The sequence below is a fragment of the Manis javanica genome, chromosome 4 (assembly GCF_040802235.1).
Source record: "Manis javanica isolate MJ-LG chromosome 4, MJ_LKY, whole genome shotgun sequence".
In the NCBI taxonomy this organism is placed as follows: Eukaryota; Metazoa; Chordata; class Mammalia; order Pholidota; family Manidae; genus Manis; species Manis javanica.
The window spans coordinates 9198307-9218313 of NC_133159.1; the positions used below are offsets into that span (position 1 = coordinate 9198307).

At 54.9% G+C, this 20007-nt stretch overlaps 1 protein-coding gene across 1 annotated transcript in view; it reads left to right on the top strand.

Annotated features, from left to right (window-relative positions):
• The window catches only part of TNFRSF1B (TNF receptor superfamily member 1B), a 32556-nt gene extending 12549 nt beyond the window's left edge, over positions 1-20007 (top strand). Inside the window, exons 2-10 of the mRNA XM_036999896.2 lie at positions 3436-3535; positions 5209-5337; positions 5494-5643; positions 6099-6192; positions 6624-6862; positions 7388-7465; positions 8049-8083; positions 14701-14908; positions 18027-20007. Coding sequence (XP_036855791.1) covers positions 3436-3535; positions 5209-5337; positions 5494-5643; positions 6099-6192; positions 6624-6862; positions 7388-7465; positions 8049-8083; positions 14701-14908; positions 18027-18307 — 1314 coding nt within the window. The 3' untranslated portion in view covers positions 18308-20007. The remainder of the gene's footprint in view (positions 1-3435; positions 3536-5208; positions 5338-5493; positions 5644-6098; positions 6193-6623; positions 6863-7387; positions 7466-8048; positions 8084-14700; positions 14909-18026) is intronic.

Here is a 20007-nt window from a genome sequence, read left to right on the forward strand (position 1 = left end):
CAGTGGTCTGAGCACATACAGTCGCTGCAGGGATACCCGTGCTCAGTAGCTCCTAGCTCCCCCCGCACTGGTTCCTCCTGTGCGGAGGAGGAGGGACCCCGAGGCGGAGGAGGAAATGGGGGCTGCGGACCTGGGTAGCAGGCAGCTCTGAGGCCTGCGTGGGCCCGGGGCCTTGACGGCCTCCTGTGCACAGCCTACCTTCCTATCTGTCATCTATCCATGTGTCTATCTAGCTGTGTCCTATTTCTCATCTGTCTCCTCCAGTGCTCCCTCCTCCCCGCACTGGGTCACAGATTGCCCACCTGTTAAATGGGTGGGTAGCACTCATCCATGATTTCCAAATTGTCACCTGGGGATCCGATATTTTAATGAATTGGGTCTGCTAAACATGCTGAGTTAATTGAGTACCATTCAATTTATTTCCTCGTTTTAAGATGTCGGTGAGAGCTCCCCTGAGGGTGGGGGCCGTGAGGGTCTGAGCCTCCCTGACAATGGCCAAAGGAACTGGAATCTTCTGTGAGCTCTACATTTCCTGGAGGCTGCTTGCCATGCTCTGGGGAGCTCCTGGGACCCCAACCTGAGTGGACCCTGCAGTGTCCTGAGGCCTGGCTCCCAGGGCTGTGGTTCGGCTGGCCACTGCTCCGGGGAGCACCACAGAGGAGGGAGTGACCTTTTGTCCCACTCTGCGAGGGGCTTTCTGTTCCTCATTGTTTAGCCATGACAGGGCTGTGGTTTTCTTCTCTTTCTGTCCAAGAGAATAAACAGGTCTCAAGATTGCTCAAGGGAGGGCTGACCCCCTCTGCCAGCAGTCAGCCTGGCGGGCTGGAGTCACACAGACGGCAGGAGGAAGTGCAGGAAAGGGTACTCATAGCCAGATCCTGACAGGAAAAGACCCTGGGCAGTAGCCTGCGGGCCAGGGGTCCGGCTGCCTGCCTTTGTTCAGGAACCGTTGGCCTGTGGGTGGAGAGGGAGCTTGAACTTGGCTGAGGCAGGGCCCTTTCCCATCAGGCTCTTTGGCCCTGACAGGAAATCCTCCTCTGGCCAGGGAAGCCTCCTTGGGCTGCATCCTAGGGGCTGCCCTGGGAGGGTGAGGGTTTCTCTCTCCTGCTAGGAGCTACCCTGACCCCGTGGTTCTCAGACCCCACATGAATGAGGGGCGCCTCTGGTAATTGCTGAGGGTACTCATGGGATAAAGCACATGGTGTGCAGGGCCCATGAGACTTGTGCTGGCCACTCTGCACACCAGGGGGTTGCAAGAGGGGGAGGTGTGGCCCTCTGGGATGCTCTCTGAGGGAAGAGGCAGCTATGCCTGGGGGCATGCTGTGAGAGGGGGAGGCATAGCCCCATCCCTTGGGGCAGTCACTTTTAGGGAGGCTGTGTGGGGGGGATGTGATGCAGGTGATAGTCAGGCCCTCTGCTACAGTCAGTATGCAGTTGAAGTGTGTGCAAAGGTACACTGTGGTTTGGGGGCTCCTAAGCCTTTAACCTCTGGGTCTCCCCCGTGTTCCCCCCAGGTCACCCTGCCTGCTCTGGCCATGGCTGCCAGATGATCAGGAATGTTCAGCAGTGGAGCATCAGAATCCCTGGGGAGGTTTTCTTGTTTTGTTTTTAACAGTACGGCTTTCTGGGCACACCCTCTGAGCTCTGCCCCTTTTGTTGGGGTGGGAGTGGGCATTAGTAAGAGGCCCCCCGCCAGGTGCTGAGGCAGTGAGCTCCACCCGCAACCTCAACCTCGAGGAGCCTTGGAGAAGGGGCCTTGCTTCCCCTTTTGTCCAGGTGTCTGGCAGCCTCTTCCAGGGCCAGATGGGGAGGGCTGTGGGACTGGGATTGGGTGTGAGTGAGTGTGTGTGTGTGTGTGTGTGTACATGCACATGCGGCTGTGGGTATGCAAGCTGATAGTCCAGATAGGAATGAAAGTTACATTCTAGGCTCCGTGTTATGCAGAATGGCTCCCATTCCCCTTGCCAGCCACGTGCATCTCTCCCAGTCTTCCTAGAGCTGATTTCCCCGGGGTTTGGCTTTGGGACTGGGCCTTGGGTGGGAGTGGGGAATGGGCTTCAGGGACAGGCCATTAGTGGTGGGGGCACCCATGTTTAGGTTTCATGGCCATGGTGCTGCAGTCGGATCCCTGCAGGAAATGACATTGTTATGAAGACCACTGCTTGGATTAGAGCCCCTAAGCACCTAGTACATGCCAGGCTCTGGGGTAGGATCAGAGAGTCAGCCCCAGTCCACACAGTCCTGTGTGCCAGGGGCCCTGAGGAAGGAAAGTTAAGATTCTGGGTCTGAGCGATTCAGAGTGAGGAGGGGGTAGGGAAACCTTCAGCGGGAGGCTGCTGTCGCAAGGGACAAATGGGATTTCAGTCAGAGGAAGCGCAAGGCGGTTCTAGGCAGAGGACGCAGCTCAGGCCAGGGCATGGGGGTGAGCCGCAGGAACCCCAGCCCCTGGGGTCGCTCCCCTGGATAGCTGCTAGCTGTTGGCGCTGAGCCGTTTCCGCCGGGGTGGATCTGGGGCTGCCTGTTAGGCCAAGCAGGGAAAGCAGCCGGGTCTCCAGGCCTGCTCGTCCTCTGCAGGGGTCGGCCACACGCCCAGCTGCCCTGGGCTTTGGCAGTCACACTCTATGGCGGTGCTGTGGAGGGGGAAGGAGGACACAGAGGGAGCCCACCTCCCTGCAGCCCCGGGGGGAGGCTCTGGAGCGCGACCTACCACAGCGCCGGCCTCACCGTGGAGGGGCAACATCCATGGCAGCTGGTGGGTGGGCACCTCGCCAGTGAAAGGGATCTGAGTGTGGCACAAGGGCATCTGGCACCCAGAGCCCCTGGGGGCCCTCAGAACAGGGCCTGGCACCCCATACGTGCTCTGGAAATGGTGACTCTTGTCACTGTTATCAACAAATATTCATCTGCTGAACCCCAACTCTGCCTTGAGGCTGAGGGTCCCCATCGTTTCTGTCCTCGGCATCGTAGGCACTGTGGAGTGTGCCTATGTGCACATGCAGCCACTCAGAGTGAGAGGACAAGCAGGGACCCATTGCAGCACAAGGAGCTGATGGCGAGAAGGAGCTCTACCCTGCGTTCGGCACTGCTGAGCACTGGGTCCTCTGTGATGGAGGCCAGTGCCTTCCGGGTGGCCTCAGGGCCTCCGCCTGCCCCCTGTACTGTTAGGAGCCAGCCCCATCCTCCAGCCCGCTGGCTCAGGGCCTCCACCTGCAGACATGAGCGTGCTGCACCGAGGAAGGAGGAGGAGGAGGTGAAAGAAGGCAGGGATTCTCCTTTCTGCCCCAACCCACTGCAAAGGGAAAAGTCCCCACATCAGTAGAGCCCCAGTGAGGAGAAGGTCAAACACCCGCAGGACACAGGATGGGGAGCTGGGTGTCAGGCCTGGAAGAACCCACAGTGGCCATGCTGATGGCTGTCCTTCCCTTCCCCTTCCAGGTGGCATTTGCCCTCTACGTCCCGGAACCCGGAAGCTCATGCCAGCCGCAAGACTACTTTGACACGGGGGCCCAAGCATGCTGCAGCCTGTGTCCACCTGGTGAGGGCAGCTGCCGGGGCCCCGACCCTCGGCCTGGCGAAGTCCCTCGTGGCTGGTGCCTTGGAGGGAGTGTGTGTGTGTGTGTGTGTGTGTGTGTGGAGCTGGGAGGTGGGGTGACAGGGTCATGGTCCTTGATTTCACTGAACGCCTTCTGTTCCTTGAACTGGCCCTATGGTCCCTCTGTGGTTCCCTCTTCCTCAGCTCCCTGAGCTCCCTCGTTAACTCCTACTTTCCCTTCAGACCTCTGCTTAGATATCCTCGTCCTCCAGGACAGCAGCCCACACTGCCTGGCCAGATCTGGCAGCAGGTCTTTTAATGCTGCAGTCATGGCCTGGCTCCTTCTTTTGGCACCCGGGCTGGGGAACAGGGACTGTGGGCTTGTTCTTTGCTGACTCCCCAGCACCTGGCACACAGTGGATGCTCAGTATGTATTTGACTGAATCACTGAATGCTTACCCATTTCACAGATGGTAGACCTGAGGCCCAACTCCAGTTGGAAGAGCTAGGTTGGTCCAACTCCTGGTGCCATCCCCTATTCATTCATTTATGCATGCATTCCTATAATATTTATAAAGCACCTACTAAGTGTCAGACACTGAGTGCTGGGACTACAACAGAGAGCAGGGCAGACAAAATCTGCATTCTAATAGCACAGACAAATAAACCAACATAGGAAATAGATGTGTGGTCTTCTCAGGGAGTGAGTGCTGTGAGGAAGATGAGGCAGGATGAGACAGATGGAGACAGATGGGAGTAGGACACACTGTTTTATGAGACGGTCAGGGAGGGCCTCTCTGAGGAGCTGATGCTTGGGCAGAGACATGCAGGAAGCGAGGGAGTGAGTGACACAGATGCACAGGGAACAGCATGCCAGGCAGGAGCAATGGCAGGTGGACAGGGTCTGGGCTGGGAGCCCGTTGGGCGATCATGATGAACAGCGAGGCCAGCATGTGGCCCAGAGCGAGTAAGTAAGCAGGAGCCAGGGAAGTAGTTTAGATATTACTCTGCAGGAGTTAGTTGGAGGGCTCTGCGCCATTAGCCTGAGATGTGGGCAGGCACAGAAGTACCCATCACCTCCCACAGCCCTTTTAAGAGACCCCAGGGGAGTGACTCTTCTATCTTCTGCTGGCTCATCAGAATCTCTGTAAGAAGTTACTAGGTCAGCACAGCCATGAAAATGGCAGGATTAGGACTTCAGGGCTCAGAAGAGAAGCTCCTTAAGGGCTTGTCGTGGTGGTCTTCTGTCCCCTGGCATGCCTTCTCTCCAGGCCTTCAGGAACCCTTGTCTTTGATAGGATACCAGGGACACTACTTCTACTGCTTTTTTCCCCTCTGCTTCATACCCCCAGGTGGAGAATTTCAGCAAACTCTAAAGAAGAAGGGAGCTGGCAAAGCAGTTCTCATTGAAGTGTGATTGATTAATAATAGGCAGTTCCAACGCTGGCATTCCAGGCATCTGGAAAGGGCAGAGGGGAAAATATTTTCTGGGCAGTGAGGGTTCAGAGATGCAGTGGCAGCCGGCACGTGCATGATGTGGGTGACCTGATGAAGGAGTTGCAACTCCAGCAAAGCTCCTTCCCAGCCAGGTGGCAGAACTCTGGGGTCTGAGGAACAGTGGGCGGGGCCTGACAGAAGACCCACCCCACTGAGACCTCTGGCCTTTGCTTTCTCAGGCCACCATTTACAATCCTACTGCAACAAGACTTCAGATACCAAGTGTGCCCCCTGCGAGGACAGCACGTACACCGAGCTCTGGAACCGGGCTTTCCAGTGCTTGAGCTGTGACTCCCGCTGCAGCTCCAGTGAGTGGGCCCAGGGAGAGGGCTGGTCCGGCACGTGATCTGGCACGTTCCCTGGCCACCATGCAGCACAGCCCTTTGGGCTGACTGGGAGGACATGGTGGTAGGCAGGGTTGGCTCAGGCGGGAATGACCCTGGGCTGTCCTCTCGCCCCTCTAGACCAAGTGGAAACCCAAGCCTGCACTCGGGAACAGAACCGCATCTGCACCTGCAGGCCGGGCTGGTACTGCATGCTGAGGAGGCAGGAGGGGTGCCGGCTGTGTACACCCCTGCGCAAGTGTCGCCCCGGCTTTGGCGTGGCCAAACCAGGTATGGGGCTGGGGCGGCAGTCCCCAGGGACCCCCCTGGACTCTCCTTCATGGGTAGCAACCTATCAGCCCAGCCTGGGAATGTCACCAGTGGAGGCCAGGTAGTCATACTTCCCCGGCTGTCCGCCCTGCCCCCATTCATTCTTTCCTCCAGCACTCCTGATCAGTGAGGTGTGAGGAGGCCCCAGGGATCCAGAGAGGGATCAGACTGCGCCCTAAGCTATTGGAAAGTTAGGTGATGTCATAGGAAGATGAGCCCAGTGATCTTGGAGACCAGGAAGTCTCTAGAATAGGTTCAAGGACAGACTCTGCCCAGCTGCAGGTGTGTGTTTTAAGGGGTACAGAGGCAGACAGAGGGCTGTGGACCCCTCACACGTCCCCTGGGGCTGCAGTGCCAGGGCCCACCTGTTCTATGGAGTGTTTGAGCTGGTAACGGGTTTCAATTGTTCCTTGCAGGAACTGCAACGTCAGACGTCGTGTGTGCTCCCTGTGGCGCAGGGACGTTCTCCGACACTACATCGCCCACAGATACTTGCAGGCCCCACCAGATGTAAGTGGCTGTGTCCTTTGGTTCTGGAGGAGCAGGGAGGGGCTGTCCCTGGGTGACTGTGGGGGCTAGAGCATGGAGCAGCCATGCCATGGTGCCGGAAATGTCCCCATCCCCTTCCTTGGGTTGAGGCATTGCTGAGTCCTGTTCAATGCCAGGCCTGGTTTATCTGGCGGTGGTGGGCGTGGCGGTGTCCCAGGATAGACAGCACATGAATAGTAGCCTTGCCCTGGATTTCAAGACGAACTGGAGAGCCTGGGGAGAGGTGGGGTGGAGACAGGAAGGGGGCAGTCCTGAGAGAGGGCATGGTACACATACTCCCTCCCATATCCCACAGCTGGGACCCTCACCCGCAGCCCTGGCTCTGGGTGAGCTCAGCCACCCTGAGGCATTCTGTCCTCTGTTGCCCCTGACCAAGCCTCCTTCTCCCCCAGTTGTCTCTCCGTGTCCATCCCAGGCAACGCAAGCATGGATGCGGTGTGCACAGCTGTGCTCCCCACCATGAGAATGGCCCCAGGCTCAGCCCCCACGTCCCAGACAGGAGCCGGGAGCTCCCAACACACGGCCCCAACTCCAGGCCCCAGCAGAGCTCCTAGCACCTTCTTCCTGCTCCCGGTGGGCCCAAGCCCCCCAGTTGAAGGACTCAGCACAGGCAACATCTCTCTGCCCATTGGTAAGCCACAGGAGGGCCCATTCTTCCTCCCTCCCTCCCTCCCTCTCTTCTCTCTCAGGGTCTTACTAAGAGCCCACTGTGGGCTGGCCACTGTGCTGTGTCCTGAGAGGCCAGATGGCAGTGAGGCTTGTTTTCTCCCCAGACCTGGTGCAGTCACTAGGAACCCCTGGGTTGGATCGGCGTTTTATCTGAACATGGAGATGGTCCCCTGGTTGCCCTTCTGATGAACTCATTAGGCAGTAGGCTGAGCCAGGTGACCTCATGGGCTTCCCTTGTGAAGTTAGGACTACTTCAGGCCAGAGGTCTCAAACTAGTGACCGTTGGGCTGAATGTGGGCCTCAGAGACACTTTGCTTGGCACATGATTTTGGGTTTGTTTTGTCATTGAATTTGGGAGCCTCTGGCCTGGGCTTGCCTGTCCCCTGCCACAGCTCCAGCCATCTTTGGTCACTGACTTGCCTGCATGGCCCCCTGGCACATGGAATTTGCGTTCTGCAGTTGTTTTGAGCTTCTCTTTTTCTTCTAGGAGTGATTGCTGGTGTGACAGCCTTCTGTCTGGTACTTATAGGGCTGGTGAACTGTGTCATCATGATGCATAAGAAAGGTAAGATTCCTTCCTTCCTTCTTGGTCCACTTGCTCATACAGTCGTTACTCAGGGAGCTTTTCTGGGGTGCCTCCTGTGAGTCTGGCACTGGACATGGCCTATGGGTCAGGCAGAGCTGAATATGCAGCCTCTGTTTTGTAAGAGCTTAGCGCCTGGGCAGAAGGCACTGCCACTAACGGATCTTCTAAAAGGCAAGATGCCATCAGGGATATCCAAGGCGATATGAGCCAGGATTCTTGTCTGGAAATCCTGGGGGATTTAGGCCTTCTGGAGCAGGTGGCATCTGAGCAGGGTAAGATTTCCCTGGGTGGATGTATGCAGGAAAGAACGGGCATGCTGAACAGAGGGCATGCGCAGAGGCAGGGAGGCTAGAGAATGGTTGGGGCTGGGGGAGTGGAGGGGAACACCGTCAGGTCAGCTGGAGCATTGGGTATGGTGGCTGATTGGGTCTGGTAGCTAATTATCACCCCCAGGGCTATGCCTACTCTTGCTGGTTCAGTTTGGACCCCGCCACCCTCCTAGTTAGAACAGATTTGGCCTGAGGAAGCCACTCTGCCTGACTTGTCCCCTGTCTCTTTGCAGAGAAGCCCTTATGCCTACAAGGAGAAGCCAAGGTGGTGAGTGCCCCTCTGCCTTCCCCCTCCTCCTGCCCGGTCTCCTGGTAGGCAGGGTTGTCCCACAGGAAGCACTGAATTCTCTAGGTTGGTCTGTCCAGTGTCAGGTGGTGTGCAGAGCCCTGGGAGGCTGTGAAAAGGCCAGCCAGTGTCTGTTTTTGGAGGGTCAGGCAGCCCTCCCTGGGCTACAGGAGACAGTGAGTATGAAATGCCACATCCGGGAGCAGCAGGGTGAGTGGTGTCAGTGGGAAGCACCTGCTCCTGGACCCATAAGTGTGACCTCAGTGGATATGAAACTGCTTAGGGCTCTGTTCTCTCACCTTAAAGTGGGGACAGTGTCTATGTGGCCCAGCTTGCAGGGCTCTGCACCCCTCTTAGCTGGCAGCAGTTCTCAGCATCTCGGTGATGCCTACAAAGCATTTCCTCATGGAGCAGTAATGGGGTCCTTGGGGTCCCACAGACCCCAGGGTCATCTCCAGGGTTGAGGTGGATCCTGGAGGTTTGGGCCTTGGGTCCTGCCCCCACTTCAATCAAAGCAGCTCACCTTTGATCTTTTTTATAAAGTAGGGTCTGTGGCAGACCTTTGTCAGAGATGGGGCACTGACATAGTATTTCATCAATTCTCCATCAGGAAGGTACTGGGCTGCAAGTAACTGCAAAGGGCTTAATTTTTCCTGGCATACCAAGGATTCAAGGAGTTGGTGGCTGCTGGAATGGTTCAGTTTCCTTCTGTGAAGTCAGCAGGAGCCCAAACTCTGCTGTTTTGAGCATGTTAGCTTGTGTTCTCTTGTATGTGGCCTTATGTCATAAGATGGTGATAGCCACTTCACCTGTGACCTCCAGGTTTGAGGCAGGAAAAAGAGGAAATGGGCAGGCCAGCCATAGTGTCTTTTAACAGGAAATCAGAGCCCATCCCAGAAGCCCTGGGTAGATGTCTCCTTTGGTTTCATTGGCCAGAATGGTGTCATGGACCGCCCCTGGGTGCAAGGGAAGCTGGGAGAGAGCGTGCTTTGCTTTCCAGCCCCTCTGGTGAAGGACAGGGAGATGACTTGGAAATGCATGTGAGATGCGTGTGGGGTGAGCCAGCATGCAGTGTCTGCTCCTGGTACCTGGTAGGCAGGGCAGGGTTTTTACCCAATTTTACAGATGAGGAAACAGTCTGAGGGACTCCCTGCCATGTTCCCCCACACCCTCCCGTCCTGCTGGCAACCTCTGCAGTATTCATATTGGGGGCCAGGTGATTCTTTGTCCTGGGGAGCTGTCCTGTGCACTGTAGCCTGGTCAGCAATTTTGCAGGCTTCTCCCAACCAGATGCCAGTAGCACTGCCTCCCAGAAGTGACAACCAGACATTGCCACATGCCCCCTGGAGGATGAATCCCCCCTCCTTGAGAACCACTGTGCTAGGGAAAAGCACTGCCCTGGGCGGCCCAGGGCCTGAGGTTTACACAGGGTTTCAGACTTGGTAGGGATGAGAAACTGATTTCATTCCCTGATTTTGCTGACAAGAAAAGAGGTGCAGAGAGGGAAAGAGACTTGCCCAAGGCCACACAGCAATGTGTCTCCAGACTCCCAGCCTAGTGCTCTTTGGCCTGTCATGAACACTGTTTGGGAGTGCCAACCAGTTCTTATTCTCCCAGGGTATGAGTGTGTGTTTTCCTGGCCTCAGTTCGGTGATGCTGACAGCGGCTACCTGGTGGCAGGTAGAGCAAGTACACCCTCCAAGTCCCACCCCTGCAGCCCAGCTGCCACATTCTGTTTCCTGTGTCCCAATACTTTGAGCGTAAAGATGTCCTGGGTGTGGCCCACTGGCCCTGCTTCCCTTTTCCCTTCACTGAGTTTGTGATCTCTGTGAGCAGCCCATTGAGTGAGTGTGCTGGTAACCGGCTCTTAGGGCAGCAAAAAAATGCCAAAACCCTGATGTGTGGTGTTCGCTCATTGCTGTCTTACAAACACTGCCACCATGGCCAATTTCAAGCTACCAAGACCTTATTGAATGTGGACCTGGGAGGAAACACATACAGGCCTGAGCTGGTTCCACACGCGATTGGCTGAGCCCCAGGCCAGGGTCTTTGCCTGTGCTCTGTTACTGAGTCCTCACACTCCCCTGTGAGGTAGGCAGTAGCATCACCCCACGTTACAGATGAGGAAACTGAATCTCGGGGAGGTTCAGTTAGCTGCGTAAGGTCAGAAAACCTCAGGCTGAATCTGCAGGCTTTGTCCAGCATCCTTTTCTGCTGGGGCAGACGTACAGAGCCGTCGCGCTCTCCGCACCCCACTAGGGCCTGTCCTCAAGGGTTGCTCACCTTCTCAGGTGCCCTTCAGTGTCTGGGCTCCTCCCCCTGCCCCCTTGCTCCACCTGTGCCCCACTCTACTACTCAGCTGGTGGCAGTAGTCCCTGCTAAGAGGCTGTATAACACCCAGGCCACGCCGCTGGGGTGGAGAGTGCAGCAATGCAGCACCACTGTGTTCCTCCTGCTGCAAAGGGATGGTGGCTTCCCTTCGTTTAGCAAAGGCCAGTGTACCCGCATGTGTGACTCACCCACAATCACTCCCACAGACACCCTCATACATGGGTTCACGTTCAATAATGAGGATGAGTGTTTATGAGGTGACGAATGTATGCCAGGCACAGTACCGAGCATTATCTAGTCTCACAGCCATACTATGATGTAGGTAGGAAGATTATCACCCTAATTTTACTGCTCAGGAAACTTGAGCTCAGAGAAGGTAAGTAACTTTCCCAGGGTCACACAGCTAATGAGAATGGCCTGAGACATAGACCGAGTAGTGCCTACCTTCACCGCCCCCAGCATGCACACCACTAACAGATGTGCACACACACCCACATACGCAGACACACATTTGTGCATTCTCACACACCCTTGGGCCTGCACATACAGGCATGTAAGCTTCATGAACACACACTCGCACACACAGACATGGGCGATGTAAGAATCTGGAGGACCCAGGTGGTGGCCCTGCCAGGATCTCTGCTCTGGCAGGGCTGGGCCATGAGGTACTGGAAGGTGAAGGGGGCTGGCTGGCTGCTGGCTGGGATCCTTTTTTATTTTTAAAAATATTTTATTGACATAAATTTATTTCAGGTGTACAACACAGTGATTTGACATTTATATACATAACAAAATGCTCGCCATGATAAATGCAGGTTCCATCTGTCACCGTATAAACTTATTGCAGTATTAATGGTTATATTCCCTATGCTGTACTTTTAATCCCCATGACATGGTTGTAACTGAACGATGGTACCTCTTTATCCCCTTCACCTATTTCACCCACCCTCCACCCCCTTCCCTCTGGCAACCACCATTCTCTCTATTAATGAGTCTGTTTCTGGCTTCTTGTCTGTTTGCTCCTCAGTTGTGTTTTTTTTAGATTCCACATATAAGTGAAATCATGTGGTGTTTGTCTCTCTGACTTCACTAAGCATAATACCCTTGAGGTCCACCCATGTCATCACAAACGGCAACATTTCATTTCTTTTTATGGCTGAGTAATGCTTCATTGTGTATGTATACCACATCTTTTAGGATCCTGTTTCTGGAATGAGACCCCTCAGTACTCCCCCTGCCTGGGGTCCCAGCCCAAGGAACAGGATGCAGGATGCATCTGCCCCACTCAGAGCTTGCGTGAACTTTGCAACTTGTGGCTTTGGTGGAGGGAGGTGGGCTGTGACCTTTGGGGTTTCTGTTCTGCCCAGCCCTAGCCACCAGCAGAGGAGCAGGGTACAGGCTGTGAAAAGCCCCTTTTCTGGGGGTTGTGAGGAGTGACCTTTGGGTGCTTGCCCTCTCCCTCCCTGTTTTGTCTGGGCTCAGAGCAGAGCCAGGGGTAGGGGGCTAGTGACCACAGACCACTTAGGCAAAGGTTCAGCCCGAACTTGAAATGCTCCGCATCTCTCCTAGGAGGGATGAGGCGGTGGATGGGCGGAGAGGCAGTTAACCAGGGAGGCAGGAACCAGTGCAAAGCGAGCAGCCCTGGTCTGAGCCCTGTCTGGGCCCATCCTGTCCACACCATGGACTGGACCAGCTGTGTGATACTGAGCCCATGACACACCCTCCCTGGGACCCCGCAGCTTCACAGGACAGCTTGCCAAGGATCTTTTCATTCCGGAGTCAGAGGCTGTGGACAAGCCTGCCAAGGCATTGAGTGCCTGGGGAGGGTTCAGGTGTCCCAGGGGTCACAGCATAGTGGGCGGGGCTGGGGGCCGAGGGCTGCAGTGATTGGCCAGAGCAAGCCAGCCCTCAGAGCACTCCTGGATTGCAGCGCCCTCTGGGGCGAGGCCAGGGGGGTCTCAGCCTTTCCCCGGGAGCAGGGGCTGACATGCCCCCAGCCCTGGAGCAAATGCCCACTTTGGCCCTCACCTGCCCCTTCTGTCCTGTGCTGGGCCGTTTCCACCAGCCTTTCACTGGCCTCAGTCCTCATTCCACCGGGCCCTCTTGTCCTGCACCGGCCAGAAGCCAGGGTAGTGGATGGGAACATGAACCCTTCTGTTTCTATCTCCTTAATTTCTGCGACCCAGCAGTCACCCAGAACCCCAAGGCAAGAGCTTGTGCGCCTGCTTTTTCAGTTGGTCTGGACAGGAAAAGCCTCAGTGGAAATTCAAAGTGCTCCCCAGTGCACGTGTCTGCAAGTAGGCACCTTCTCTTGGGCCTCCAGAGCTAACCCCCACACACGCAGGAAAGGTGTCGTGGGTTTTAGCCTAGCTGCACCATATCCTGTGTGACCTTGGGCAAGTAACTCAACCTTTCTGGGCCTTGGTTTCCACATTTGCAAAGCAAGGATAACATGGGGGTGTTGGAAGGGTCAATATAGTGTCCTGGAAGGACTTTAGCACAGCACTTGGCATTAGATGACATTGAACTATTGGCTTTTATTATCGTTATTTATGTTTTCCTATGAGAAAGAGTTATTAGGAGGACTCACAGAAGACCGCGGGGGACGGAATCTGGAAAGGGTCGCTGACACAGCATGGCTGAGGGTCCCAAATAAAAAGGCTGTTTACACTGGACTGATTGATTGAAAACAGGGTTTTTTCTGTAAAGGGCCAGATAGTAAAAATTTTAGGATCATATGGTCTCTGTCACAACTACTCACACCTGCTATTGTAGCGGGGAAGCAGCCACAGATGGTCCATAAGCAAATGGGAGTAGCTGTATTCCGGTATAACTGTGTTTATGGACACTAAAACTTGGAACTTCACACAATTTCACATGTCATGAAATACTATTCTTTAAAAACAACTTTCAACCATCTAAAAATGTGAAAACCATTCTTAGCTTGCATCCTGGCAAAGTGGATTTGGCTCATGGCCGTAGTCAGCCCCACCCCCAATTCAACAAACCCTCGTAGGAAGCTCACTATGTAACAGGCATTGTTCTGAGCACTTTACAAATACTCAGATATTTGTAGCTACTTCTCCTATGTATGCCTGTAGCCAGCCTGGGAGGTACATTTTTATCCTCCCTCTATGGATGAAAAAATGGAAGCATAGAGAGGTGTCTTGCCCATGGGTTTCAGCCCTGGGCACATTCACTATGGAGTGAGACCAAGGAATGACAATGGAACATTCTTGGGGTAAAAGGGTTTATTACCCAGCTTGTTCTCCTGGGGACAGGTCGGGCAGGTCTGTAATCCTCCTAGTCTCTGCCTCGGCCCAGAGCACTGGGCAGAGCTCTTTATATAGTGACTCACTCAATAATAGCTTATTGCCCGTGGGTGTGAAAGGGTGTGGAAGCAGTAGCCTAGCAGCAGGCCAGTTAAGTCATCAGGTAGGTTAGGTTCAGGTGAGGATCCTGGCCATAGGAACCCCAGCTTTCCCCAGAAGAGAATAAGTAACTTGTCCAGTCACACAGCTGGTGAGATGGAGTTACGATTTGCACCCCTGTGCTTTGGTTCCAGAGTCCATGCTCTTGGCTGTCAGTCTGGGCCACACCACCCTATGCTGATGGGGTGATGTCTTGCCAATGGGTTTCAGCCCCGGGCAAGTTTAGTGTGGATTCAGTGAGAGCAAGGAATGACAATAGCACTCTCTTGGGGTGAAAAGGTTTATTATTGGGCTTGTTCTCCCAGCGTTAGGTTGAGCACTAGAATTACATCTGCATCCAGTAGTCCATCCCTCATTCTGTAATCCTCCTTCGTTGTCCCTGCCTCCGCCCAGGGCATTGGGCAGAGCTCTTTGTATAGTGACTCAGTCAATAATAGTTCACTGCCTACGGGTGTGGGAGCAGTAGCCTAGCAGCAGGCCAGTTACCTCATGAAGTAGTTTAAGCCCAGGTGGGGATCCTGGCCGTAGCAACCTTCACTTTATCCACAGGTGACCTTAGGAAAGCCACTCTCCTTCTCTGGGCCTCTATTTGCTTATGCAGAATGAGGATGAAAAGCCTGCCCCACCTCTAAGACTGGTGAACAGAGCCGCATGGCCCTTGCCCTCATAGGACACACGCTCAGTAAGCAGCCGGGTGCTAATCACAGGAAGCATGGAGAAAGCACTGTGCAAACTGAGGAGTGCTTGTGGCATGGGGTGCAGATGGTGGTGAGAAGGAAGAGGGAAGAGGGGCTGGCAGATGGGCTGACCACACCCCCCCTTTTCCTCCCTGTCCAGCCTCACCTGCCTGCTGATAAGGCCCGCGGTGCTCCAGGCTCTGAGCAGCAGCATCTGCTGACCGCAGCACCGAGCTCCAGCAGCAGCTCCTTGGAGAGCTCCGCCAGCGCTGTGGACAGGAGGGCGCCCTCCAGGAGCCAGCTGCAGGCACCGGGGCCCAAGAAGGCCAGTGGGTCTGGGGAGGCCCGGGCCAGCTCTGGCAGCTCAGGTAAGAAGAGGTGGGAGCCCACCTGGCTTCATCCCCCACTTTGCATTTCTCCTTTCCTTCTGTCTTGGGCATCTCCTGCTGGCTCCCTTGTGGGAAGGGGCCTGAGCTCCTGGCCGGGTGTTCAAAGCCCTACGTGATTAGCCTTGGCTCCATCTCCAGCCTCGTTGCCCTGGTCCCCTGAGGTGCACAGATATCTTTGCCTTCTCTGAACTCACCAGTGTCCCTTGCCCCTTGGGCTCTTTCACCAGGAACATCCTTCTAGACAATCCCAATTTGTCCTTCGAGTCCCTCCTATCTCAGCAGGGAGTTTTCTCGTATATTATATACAATATATGATAATATGTTATATCATTATAGATGTATGATGAAACAATATAATATATTATAATTATGATTATTGGACATGGTATATATTATTATATAATATATTATTAAATTAATACCTATTATATTTCACAGATGAGGAAATTGAGGCCCAGAGAAGTTAAACAGCTTATTTAAAGGCACACAGCCAGTGAACAGAAGAGCCAGGAATCAGCCCTGGGCTCTCAGGCCCCAGAGACCTGGCATAGAAAGCTGAATAAGTAAATGCCTCCAGGGCTCCACTCACCGTGGTCTTTGGCCAGTCCCTTTGGGCATGAGGCCTGTGGGAGTCATGTGGGTTCTGCAGAAGCCCAAGCCCAATTTACACAGTATATGAATTGTGCCCTGGACCTGGTCTGTGACAGGTGTCACCCCTGGTGAGCAGCCAGTGCCCACACGATGGGGCCCCTGCCGGGGTCCCCCAGAAAGCCTGGGGCTTCCTTGAGTGTGTTTTGTAGTGAGAGGTCAAGTCTGCTGGCCTTGGTCTCTTCCTCTCACCTGGCAGTGCTGGCTGGTGGTAAGTCCAGGAAAGACTCTGGACTTGGGTCATTCCCAGATGTCCTCTCAGCTGCTTGGGTGCCACCAGAATCAGTAGGCTCCTTTGCCCTGCCGAGCCTCAGTTTCCTCATCTAGAGAAGGGCATGACACCTGCTTGGCAGGACTGCAACACCCTTGTCTCCCTGTCACCTGACTCAGGGATTGCTTCCTCCCCTCACTGCCACGTGGACTGTGGTGCCCCACGTCCGCTCTCCCCACCAGTGCCTGCCCTCCTCAGTGTCCTCAGTCCCAGCACAGGGGCTCCCTAAGGAAGGGCCTGGGTCAGTGCCAGGAACACAGCAGGTGGCCCTAAACTTGGTCAAATGGGTGAGCTCCAAATGGAAACTCAGTCTGTGTTCTCCATGGCGCCTCTCCTGTGGTCCTCTCGGTGTGGCTTCCTGCCTGGCCCCGGAGCCCTGACTGTGAGTGCCCACCTCTGCTCTGCCCTGTTTGCTTCTCACACTAGCATCTCTGTCCTCTGTGGGAACGTGTCACCCCTGGTGCTATGCCTCCCCCATGGCGCCCCTGAATGCCTCTGCAGTGTCTCACTCATGATGCACAAAGGCCATAGTGACTTTGGGTAGCATTTGGGTGTCATGGAGGCTCAGTGGAAATTTCCTTCCAGCCCCATGATTTCAGCACTCCCTCACCCCAGCCTGTTCGGGGCTTTTCTGAGCAGAGCAGCTTGCTGGCTGTATCCTCCTCCTAGGCTTCCTGGAGTCAGAAAACAAACTGGACTGGAAAACAAAGGGTGCATCCCTGTGCACCCTGAATGTGTTTGGATACTCAGACCGCCCTGAACTAAGAGCAGCAGCAGCTCTTGCTATTTGAGGGGCCGTTGTATATCCATCCCCTTACACTGACCTCAGCTTATCTGTCATTCAGGCCCTCACCTGCTGGTTAGGAAATTCAGATGCCCACAGGGCCGGCTGGGTGGGAGGGCGGAGGCAAAGCCTTTGCTGCCGGTTGTGTTCAGGCATGTGGGTCCTCCAAGGCCCACAGGGAGCCATAAATCCAGATTTTTAAAATAAAGACTCCTGAGATTTAAATGTTGGTAGCCACTTCACACTACCACCAACAAGAAGAAAACACACCTGTGGGCTGGTTTTTATCCATTTGCATGTGTCCTTGTTATAGGCACTAGAGTCACAGGTACAGTCACAAAGGTCCCCCCTCTTGGGCTCAGGGCCTGTGGGGGAGACACAAACAAGTAACCCAGGAAATTGATTGTACAGTGGGAGCAACTATGGGCCCTGGAGATCATAGGAGAGGGTGGGACGCAGGGAGTGATGGATGGCACAGGGTGAATGAATGTCTTTAGAGAAGAAAGTCAGGGAGGCTTCTTGGAAGCAGTGGCCTCTGGAGCTGAGGCATGAGTAAAAGAAAGGAGGTGAGCCCTGGGAAACAGGAAGAGTGTTCCAGGCTAAGGGAGCAGCACATGCCAAGGCTCTGAGGCTTGGAGGGCTCAAGGAGCTTCAGGGGTGTGAGTGTGGCTGGAAGGAACCCAGCTGAGATCGCAGAGCAGCAGGAGAAGGCAGGCACCAGTTGTGTGGGGCCTTGTAGGCTGTGATGAGGACTGTGGTGTGTTGAGCAGCCAAGGGAGTGATCTGCCAAGTTCTAAAGGGCTGGCTTTGGCTGCTGGTGGAGAACAGACTGCAGAGGGGTGGGGTAGAAGCTGGCAGACAGGTGGAAGCTGTTCACACTGGTCCAGGTGGGAGTGGATGAAGGTTTGTATGAGCGGGAGCGGGAGGCGGTGAACTTGAAGAATCTCTTGAAGGTAGGCAAGGTAAGAATTGCTAATGGGTTGTGAGAGCAAGATGGGTCCGAGGCTTTGAGAGCAACTGGGTGGATGATAGCAATATGAACTGAGATGAGAAGGGGCAGATTGTGAGGTGGGGGTAGAGTCGGGTTGAGGTGCAGAACAGGTGGTTGAATAGCGGTGCTAGTGTTCAACCCATGCTCTGCTGAGAGTGTCACCCATCTCCACGAGCCAAGCGGGTTCTAGGGATATGGCAATGAACAAGACACTCCTCCTTGCCTGCAAGGAGATGGAAAGGGTATTATGCCCATTTTATAGCTGAGCAAACCAATGCTCCAGGGAGTTAAGTGACTTGGCCGAGTTCATGGAGGCAAAGCAGAGATTTGAGCCTAGGATTACCAGGCTGCAAAGCTCCAGGCATCCCAGCTGACCACCCTGTCCCATTCTTGTGTTTAACAGAGCCCTCTCTCGGTGGCCACGGGACCCAGGTCAACGTCACCTGCATCGTGAATGTTTGTAGCAGCTCTGACCACAGCACCCAGTGCCCCTCCCAGGCCAGCTCCACGACAGGGGAATCGGACGCCAGTCCCTCAGGCTCCCCGAAGGATGAGCAGGTCCCCTTCTCCAAGGAGGAATGCCCTTTTCAGTCCCAGCCGGGGGCACCAGAGACTCTGCTGCAGAGCCCAGAGGAGAAGCCCCTGCCCCTTGGTGTGCCTGATGCTGGGATGAAGCACAGTTAACCAGGCTGACAGGGGCCCTACCACCACCAAGGTGGGCTGATCCCTGGTTGGTCCTTCTAGGCCCTCACCCCCTAGGACTCTGGCTCTTTCTGAGCCAAATTCCTGTAGTGGCCACGACAGCCTCAGCCTTCCTCTCACCTGCAAGCAGAAGGACGAGGCAGGGAAAGTGAAGGAAAACCCCTCCTGTCATGGTGTGCATCTGCTCTGGGAAGCCTGGCTGAACACAGACATGCTGGGTAGCATGGGCCCAACCCCTGCCTCTCTAAGAGCCACCCTCCAGCTGGTCCTGTGAGCTTGGCTTCTGGAGGCCTTGTTTTTTTATACCCAGCTCTGGCTTCCTGGGAGGCCCCGCATCCTGCCTTCCAGAGGGGCCTGCGGAGGAGGAGGGATGCTGCGTGAGTCTCCCATGGAGGAGGGGCAGTCATACGGGGCTGCACTTTAGCCTGAATGCTGAGACTGCAGGACGGTCCCAGGGGCAGTTTTCAGGGGGAGGGGGGTCAGTGTCATCATTCACATGTTTCTGTGCAGGGAGGGGCTGGCAAGCCCTGCAGAGGACAGGGGCCTTGGGTTAGCTCAGGACCCCGAAAAGCACCACCTCCCAATCCATTCCTGCCAGCTCCACGTCTGGCACGTGGTATAAAATCAGACACCCAGACAGGCCAGGCACACAACCTGAATGAGTGCCGTGACCTGGGCAAGATGGCAAACCTCAAACCGAAAATCTTCCCATTTTAACATATGGCAATTGAAAATAATAAAAAAAGAGTAAGCACCATGCAGGCAAACAAAACAACAAAGCCGAACTCAGAGTTTACTTCTTTGCCTTTGACCTTTACTCCAATTTACCCACAACTTCAGCCCCTCCTCCTCTGTGTCTGGTGTGCCCTTCGGAGGCCACACCTTCTGTCAGGGAATTGCAAGAACTGGAGATGCCTGAGGCCCCGCAGCCATCTCTCTCCTCCTACCTCAGCCTGGACCTTCTTCTGCCTCCTGAAGCGGGGCTCCGGTTTCCCCCGACCCCCAGGCCCTCCCTCTGGTCCTGGAGTGCCAGGCTCCAGGGTGTCCGTGGGGCCACTTTGGTATTCGACCTGCGGCCATGCTGAGTGGATGTGATATGCTGAGTCAGTCTGTGTCTGTGTCATACGTTGTGGGTCCGTGTAGCCATGTTGTTGTGTTGAATGGCCTGCCTGAAGCAGCTGTAGCCAACAATTTCGCCAAAGGGTTCTTCTCCGTTGATGAGTCAGCCCACTACTCCCGAACACATGCCCTGCAGAGGGCGGGTAAGTGTGGCCTGAAGCAGATTCTGGAAGGAAGGGGGATGGGGACTCCTTGAGAAGTCAGATGGGTCTCAGGTACTTGGATCCCTTGTTGAAAAATTCCAGTGGACTTGAACTTGGCAGCTGAACTTTTGGAGGGTAGGAAAGTCCAGCTGTTACTGTGAATAAAAAAAAAGCTTCTATGCTGGAATCAGGATGTCCCACTGCCTGATGGGCCAGGGTCTCCGCCCACTCTGGGCCCAGCAGGCGATGAAACACGTCTGCCCCCTGTGGGAGGACCTCAGGCCTCCTCGCCACAAATTGGAAGGAGATCCTTTCTGGTTGTGGCCTCTGTTCCCCGGCTTGTGTTGATTGCACAGTTTCCACTGTATACTGGACATGATTCTTGCTTATAAATAAACCTTTGTTTATTTTACACATTGA